General features: G+C 53.4%; 3 protein-coding genes across 3 annotated transcripts; 1 reads left to right on the plus strand and 2 right to left on the minus strand.

Moving 5' to 3' along the window:
* Positions 1 to 312: 312 nt before the first annotated feature.
* Positions 313 to 1152, minus strand: J4E84_004714 (uncharacterized protein; the record flags this gene model as incomplete). Its single annotated transcript, XM_049387317.1, has 1 exon — positions 313 to 1152. One exon carries the CDS (start codon positions 1150 to 1152, stop codon positions 313 to 315), a length of 840 nt encoding a protein of 279 aa, XP_049245090.1.
* A 1814-nt stretch (positions 1153 to 2966) lies between these two features.
* J4E84_004715 (uncharacterized protein) lies at positions 2967 to 4250 on the plus strand (the record flags this gene model as incomplete). Its single annotated transcript, XM_049387318.1, has 1 exon — positions 2967 to 4250. One exon carries the CDS (start codon positions 2967 to 2969, stop codon positions 4248 to 4250), a length of 1284 nt encoding a protein of 427 aa, XP_049245091.1.
* A 200-nt stretch (positions 4251 to 4450) lies between these two features.
* Positions 4451 to 6976, minus strand: J4E84_004716 (uncharacterized protein; the record flags this gene model as incomplete). Its single annotated transcript, XM_049387319.1, has 3 exons — positions 4451 to 4875; positions 4944 to 6743; positions 6793 to 6976. The coding sequence occupies 3 exons, from the start codon at positions 6974 to 6976 to the stop codon at positions 4451 to 4453; spliced, it is 2409 nt and encodes an 802-aa protein (XP_049245092.1).
* Between the last annotated feature and the right edge of the window lie 739 nt (positions 6977 to 7715).

Raw genomic sequence — 7715 nt, forward strand, 5'->3', positions numbered from 1 at the left:
GTAGACCGATGTTCTTTATCGGCAGTTGCCCCTCTTCCAATAACAACAGAAACCAGTAATGTTCAAAAGCAACAAACCAACCCAATGCACAATGAAAGAAAACACATCCCACTTGGAGACAGAGAAGCCATGTTCTAGGCTCCAATTAAAAATGTTCTGAAATGAACGCCATGATCCCAATGCCCGTTGTTGATGATAGGCTTCTCGAGCCTGGAACGCCGCGCTGAAACCTCAACCGAGCCGGCAGGTGATCCGGCATGCCCAATGCTCCCTTTCGAACGCCTAAGAATGCAATATGACCCAAGAAAAATATCAAGCCAAAGCGACTGCCTTTGCGCTGGTGCTTGAGCTGACTGAAGCTGGGGGTGTGGGTGGTGCAATATCGATCGCAGGCGCAACCCAGCCCTCCTTGCGAGCAATCCACATGACCAAGTTGAGGTCAAAATTCTCGAAAAAGACCTCGTCGAGGAATCGAGCCTTTGCGCCGGCGTAGGTATGGTATTCCTCGCGGACTGTCTCTGGGTCGACACCGAGGATCCTCCGGAAGCAGGCGATGGTGCATCCTGTGCGGTGCTTGCCCTTGTTGCAGTGGACGAGGATCGGGTGGTTGGTACGATCCATGATGAGGCGCAGAGCTCGTGACATTTCGCACGATTCGACGCGCACTTCGCCTTTGTTGGCTTTGACGTGAACGTGGAAGTGCTGTATACCAGCCTCCTTCATGAAGTTTTGATACTCGGGCGAGAGTGGCTCAGGAACCAGGGTGAGGATGGTCTTGATTCCGGCTTCCTTAAGGTATTCGTAGTTCTCCTCTTTAGGATAGCTGCTACGATAGACGCACCCAGGGAGAACTGTGCCGTAGTTTGATGGAGGAGTGAGTGACTGTAGGCGTTCGGGTGCCGAACGGATGGAGACGGCCGGTGTGAGAGTGCCGTAAGACTCGGCTGTGCAGGTGATGGAACACTGGTGACCCTGAGGGTCTACGACAACCTTTAGGTCCTCGTGCGTAGTCTCGCCAGCGTGCTGAATGAGCCCGTCGCTTGCAGAGAGTCCGAGAGAGGCGACGAACTCCCTGATTCTCTCGAATACGCTTTCCTGAGCGTTCTGACCCTGGCTGGCTGACGTCGCGGAGTCTCCGTTTGATGAAGACATGTTGAAGCGCTGCGGAGCTTCGGGTTCGAGTTTGAAGGAGGGTATCAAAGGTATAGGTGAAAGCTCAGCTAGTGTTGTACTCGGACGATTTGTCCTGTATCCTTCACAGCGCGGATTTTTCGATGCGGAGGTGCTTGGTGGTAGGCCTTGTCGAGTGCTCTTGCGTGCGTTGAGGGTATGGAAGTCTGACTTCGGAGGATGCTCGAAGACAAGAGACACGGGGGCAGAAGCCGACGCGGGCAGCCTATATTTTATTAGCCAAATGCTCGTACGTTAGGAGGATAGCTCCGAATTCGCGAACTATGGGTTGTCGCCGCTGTCACCCACGGATCCGGCGGTCGCGTCGAGCGCGCGGCGAATGGAAGGGCATGCTTTGAAAATGCGGCAGTTCACACAGCGTTGGTGACAGTGCAGCTTCCAAGGTTGCACGAAGGAGTGAAACTTACTTCGCTGTTACCGGCTGGTTACAGGACACATCTTGCGAGCGTCTTGCGGTGATGCAAAGAGGCGTTGATGTTCATTGTGAGTGAGTGAGGTAGGTAGGGTGTACTGTGGGCGGAGTGGTGTGCGCAGTAGACGGATATTTGTGTGGTGATGGCTCGGGGCGGTAGCGAAGGATGTCAGCCGTAGTTCGCGGGGAGTGAGAAGTAGTGTGATTATAATGAAGGCTGGTGTTGTGGAAGAAATCGGGCGGGTCGCCCTAGCGCGCCTTTCACTGGTCCGAGCCAGATGCGTCGGAATCAATCCGCTGGCTTGGACCGCCGGTTCCAGGGTCCGCCAAGCGCCGTACGTCACTTGCCGCACCTTCCCAACGGTACTTTGGCTATGCAGGAACGCAGAGCATGTAATTCATCGAAATGATTCTGTGGGCTGCGTGCTAGTTCAGTCTTCTGGTACCAGCAAACAGCGCGCGGACCCCGCACCAGTCTTGTCGTGCCTTGCCAAATGACGGCAAGCACAGAGCAAGCGCCAGTAGCACCTGGGCAGTGGGCAAGCTTCGCTAAATTCGCTTCTGTTCCAAGGCGAACCGCCCCGCTGCATTGCTCCGACCTGGGCGGCGCGTCTCAACACTGTCTCGCGCCCGTGCCTCAGCGACAGGCTTGATACTTTCCAGCGCCGTTGACATCGTCATCGCTCCACTCGCAACCTACGGAGCGGTGGGTCTCTAGTGCTTGGGTGAACCACGACGTGTTCGCCAGAACCGCGCGGAAGAATCGGCACAAAAGAGACGCCAGTAACACAGTAAGCGCATCAAAGCATTACTGTAGACGGCAAATGCCAGTAGGCGAAGCTTATGGGCCGGGTTCCCAGAGCAAACCGACCATCTGAATACAACGATATCATACTTCGCCTTTGCCCAGCTTCTATGCCATCATCAAGGCAATATTCATAGCCGTTCATCCCGAGTTCTCCTGCTGTCCGAGTCTTGTGGCCGCTTCCTCATCATTGCAACCACGTAGCCAGGGCCTGGACGCTCTGTGGAACTTGGCAGAAAGTATCTCGAAATCTCTATGACGACTCCGCGACATTCCGTAGACATCGGTCATGAAAGAGTCAACTGCAGACCGTGGTCGGAGGTCACGGCACGATGTCGTGAAATTTCTCCAAGTCGAATATTTCAAAGTTCCATCTCACCACTTTCACGTGAAGACTCTCGTGATCGGCAGCTAACCATGCAAGGCTAAGTCTCATTTCCCCAGAGTCTGTGCGTCTGACCTGCTGGACCTCGGTCACTCCACTGAATAGAGTAAACATCCTGACGTTTCTCACATCCTCAGCGTAGCCCAGTGGCCCACGTTCTCTAATTGAGCATCATGGAGCCTCCACGCTCAACCTCCCGATCACGTCGCTCCTACCCGAACCTCCACAATCTCTCCATAGCCCCGCTCAGCGCCAAATACCCTCTCGATGCATCCGTACCACCTTCGCCCGACGACCAAGGCACGCGCACCCCTCGGACGTCGTATATCGCGCAAAAGTCGGCACCTACAACGCCAGGTGTTTTAAGCCTGAGCCAAAGCCGCAGCAGCTCGCGGCAGCGCCCGAAGAAAGCATACGCATACGACAGCTACTTCGTCAACCCCCGTGCCGAAGTTCGCGACGTCGGCGACATTCCAAAAGCGAAGAGTACCAGTGTTCTGCACCCCGGCGTCAGCTTTGCCGACGAAGTGCTCGGAAAAGATGATGGGAAAAAGAGACATCATTCGAGGAAAGGCACAGCGCCTCTACCGCTGCACTCACCACTCGTAAAGCATCACACCAAAGAGTCAAATGAAGAGTGGCTGCACCGCGCTGGCTTGGCAATCGCTGGCGAGACGAGGGATAGCAAGGGACAGGGTTGGCTTGTGAGACGAGAGAGCTCCACCAGTCTAGTCGGACAAGGTGACGAGTACGAGAAACGCTCTTCACATGAGGATAGGCCCATGGCTCTTCTCTCTGGCGAACATGTCGGTGACGCGGACTTTCCTGTGTTCTTCTCCCCGCGCATGTCCAGGGTGGGGAGTCGTATCCCCAGTCGCGTAGGCTCCCGCGTACCCAGCGCACGGCAGAGTCGACGGGGCAGCAGAGTAGGTAGTCGGGCCGATCTCATGATGTCTGCCGGATCGAAACCGCAGTCAGGAAGAGCCAGCTTCGAGATCTCTGAGCTAGACGAACGCTTCATTGAGCCTGACTTCATCGAAGCAGACGAAGAGAGCGACGGTGATGAGGAAGAAGTCGCTCGCTTGGCGCGCGAACGCGGGTTCGGGCTTGGAGGTTGGATGGATCGTCTTATTGGATGGACACTGTTCTCTGTTGACGAGGATAGAGAAGCGTCTGATGAGGATGATGCGGAAGATGATAGGAGCTTGCGACTAGACAATCTTACAACGGAGGAGCTGAAGTTACGCCGCGAAGTCGAAGCCAAACGACGTAAGCTCGAACGAGAAGCCATCATCGCTGCGTCTGCTCTGCGGAGACAAGAAGGTGATTCGACGACTACAGATACAGAGAGCCGCCCAACAACCGGCGACTCGCAACGTACGACGGCCAATGAAGAGGTTGGCGGTTGGCAAGATGCTGCATGGCTACTGAGCGTTGCTTCAAAAGCTTTGTTCTAATCACGTCAATTGAAAAGTGAACAATTATACCCAAACTACTGGACTAGGCAGTCAAACCAGCGATTGGATTCCCCCATAATTGCAACTTGCTGCTACAATCTACTAGTTTACAGCGCTAATTAGGTCACTCCATCAGCGCTTATATCTACGGCGCTCAGTGCTTTCCAATTACTTCTTGGCCTTCCCCATCTCGCTATCTTCTACTGCATCCTCAATCCCAAATCTACCTCACCTTGCCCATCCGACATACTAGGCGGTCTATCCTCCTTCTTCGTACCCCAATCACTCTCCGTATCTCCCAACACAAGCTCCAGCGTCCACCCTTGTGTGAAGAACTCGTGTCCAATCCAGTTCTTCGTATACACCTCACCATTCAGCTTAGCGCTCTGAATATAAATGTTCTTGTACTCCTTGTCGAAATTGGTGTTACGAATAGTGGCAGTAGCATTCGTGAGCTTGTTAGCTATGGAAACAGTGGGGAAGAAAGGCGGAATGATAAAATAGACGTTCTGGCCGGGGTTCGGAAATAAGCCAAGCATGCTGAAGAGCGCGAAAGATGCCATGCTCCCCGAGTCGTCGTTGCCTGGAAGGCCGCCGGGTGTAGCGTTGAACCGTGACGGGATGTCTACATTTGGTGTCAGCAGACACATTCACATTGGACACTTCCTTGATGTCTGGTTTGGCAGAACTTACAGTAATGTGCCCTCTCTGCACTCAATCCAGGTCTTCCTGCAAAATGAGATAGATACACTGTCAGGAAGACTGGCTCGTTCCCTATGTCCGCTAGGCCGCTGGTATGGAAGAAATCCAGTCTGCGCACAAACGTCTCGTCACCCCCGAGTAGCTCGATTAGTCTTCCGATATCATGCGGGACGAAGAATATGTACTCCCATACACTACTCTCGAATGTCTCGGACGGATTCGACGTCAGTGAGCAAAAGTCGGTCAACGGACTGCAGGCAATGGGGTCTTGGTAGCCCCATGTTCCGTTCAGATTTTTGGGTTGGAAGAAGCCCGTGAAGCCAGTGTCTGTACCGTTGATCGAGGAAGTCTGGTCGGATTTGAAGAGGTTCCGCCAGTTCGTTGCGCGAGAGAAGTACTTTTCCGTCGTGTTTTTACCGAGGTCTTTTGCCAGAGTAGCGAGATTGAAGTCGTTGTAAGCATATTCCAGAGATCGCGATATACTTCTCGAGTTCGTACCAAAGCCGTAAGGGTCAAAGTCCGACACTGGGATGTAGTTTAACGATTTCCAACTCGTCAAGCCGCCACGTCCCTCTTGACTCCATTCTAAGGGCTCGTTCTCGGCGTCATTGACGATGGCTTCATAGGCGAGTTCCCAGTCTATGCCTGTGATGTTCTTGACGTACGCATCGACTAGGACGTTATCGGCGTTAGAGCCGCCCTGCGTCCAGCCTTTGCAGGTGCTCATCATGCAGTCTGGCAGCCATCCACGATGCTTATACGTATCAAGAAGACTTCGCACTAGACTGGACATTATAGAGGGCTCCAGTACAGTAAGGAAAGGTAGTTGCACGCGCCACATATCCCAGAGACAGTAGAAGCTGTCAAAGTATGGCTCATCGCTCTCCCAGTGCGGGTTCTCACCCGTGTAGTTCTGAGGAGATATCATCGTGCGGTAAACAGCGCTCCAGAAGCTGGTCTGTATGCTCGTGTCCACTTCTCCAGTTTCGATGGTGATCGGAGCCAACTTCTTACGCCAGGCTTCCTCGGCTGACGTGACAAGTCCGTCGAAGTCGAAGGTGGGCCCCGGGATTTCCCTCTCAGCATTTCGACAGGCTTGATCAGTACTGATGAAGCTCAATCCCATCCTTGCTAGCACCGGTCCTGAGAGTGGGCCGTTCAATCGGAAGAATCCACCAGCTTGCACGTAGAACAAGTTGAAGCCGCGCGTCACGTAAAGTTCCTTTGGTTGCTCGCCGGCTCTATCGTTGACCCATACTCCAGATTCTTTGACAGTTCCTCCAGAAACATCGAGGCAAAAGTATGCCATATAAGACCCCGCGCCGAAGCTTGGTAAGAAGGTGGCATTCCCTCTCATTCTACCCGATTGTTGGCCGGCATCGGCCTCGATGGTGATAGAAGCATTTTGTCGACTCGCCCATAAGTCTGTCAGATCAAGCATGATGAGGGGATCGTTGCTTCCATTTCCATTAGATGCTGTGGAGAAGTCGAAGCGGAAGAGCGCAGCATGTTCTGAAACGGCCATATCAGCATGTATGCCGTTTTCCAGTGTTACTCCAAAGTAGCCGGGTCGTGCTTTGATTGAATCGTTTCGATAAGGAGTTGCGCGTGCTGTGATTGGAAACTTGCATGTGTTGATATCATCGTCTGAGCACAACTGCGGAAAGATGGGGAAGTTGCCTAAGCTTGGATTTCCTCCTGTTCCGGAGTCATGTAAAGCTGAGAAGCCAGTGATGTTGCTGCCGTCCGTGGAAAATCCGCCGGTATTCGCACCATCGACATCCGCAACGGCTGTGAGGTTTTAGCAGTAAGCTATCAATGTTGCGCTCCTGTAGCCGACCTTTTGCCATGCCGTATGGTAGTGTTGCGCCTGCGAAGACGTTCCCTCCATCTCTACTACCGATCAATGGGTCGACCCATCGTAAAGGGTCGAAATCGGCGGTTTGCTGTGCCAGTGTTCCTATTGTCGTCGACAGCGCTGCAAGCTGTGTAAAGGTCCAGACATAACGACATAGCCGTTCCATGTTGAGATACAGGCTCGGTTCTCGTGCACGTGGAGTTGTACCAAAATTATCGAGTCGCGTACTGCGTGCGATTGGATTAATCGCTTCCTAGATAGGTCGATGGCACGTGTGATTGCGTCTACGGTTTAAGGTAGGAAGGAGTGGCCACCCAGCGAACGCAACTCGAGCATGAGTGATCGATCAAACGTGCGAGTCGTGACTCTATTAAGTCAATTTAAGTACCACATGGCGAGTTGACTTGCGTCGGGGTGATCGCAGCTCAACACTGTCTTAGTGGGGTTTATTGCGGGGTAAAGCAACCGACCGTCTGGTACTGCAACCTTGACTGCAGCGTAGGTAGCATCTAATAATCAGTGTGAATGCCTTCGAAGCGCGAGCGACAGGACTTGAAGTTGAAGGTCTGAGTTCACGTTCAGCCTTGCACAGCTATCTCGCCGTAGCGTCTCGTCTTGTCGCAGGCCAAGATCGCGCCCAGTCCTGCCTACCCCACAACCGGCTCCTTGTGCTGCTGTGGAACATGTGACCCTGCCGCAAAACCTTATGCAGCGGTACGGAAAGCGCGAAGGGATTCCGGTGGTCATGCATCGAATCAAGGCCATTGACCCGAAATGGAACCACCGACAGAGGGAAGATCGTCCCGATCGATATGCCCTGTGCAGCACTTACGAAGTGCCGGGAGTCCAACAAAATTTGGGTGCTTACTATGATATGAGCTGTTCTGTTCGATGATTGGCCTGGA

This window comes from Alternaria hordeiaustralica (genome assembly GCF_023758085.1).
Source record: "Alternaria hordeiaustralica strain BMP 2776 chromosome Unknown scaffold_7, whole genome shotgun sequence".
Classification (NCBI taxonomy): Eukaryota; Fungi; Ascomycota; class Dothideomycetes; order Pleosporales; family Pleosporaceae; genus Alternaria; species Alternaria hordeiaustralica.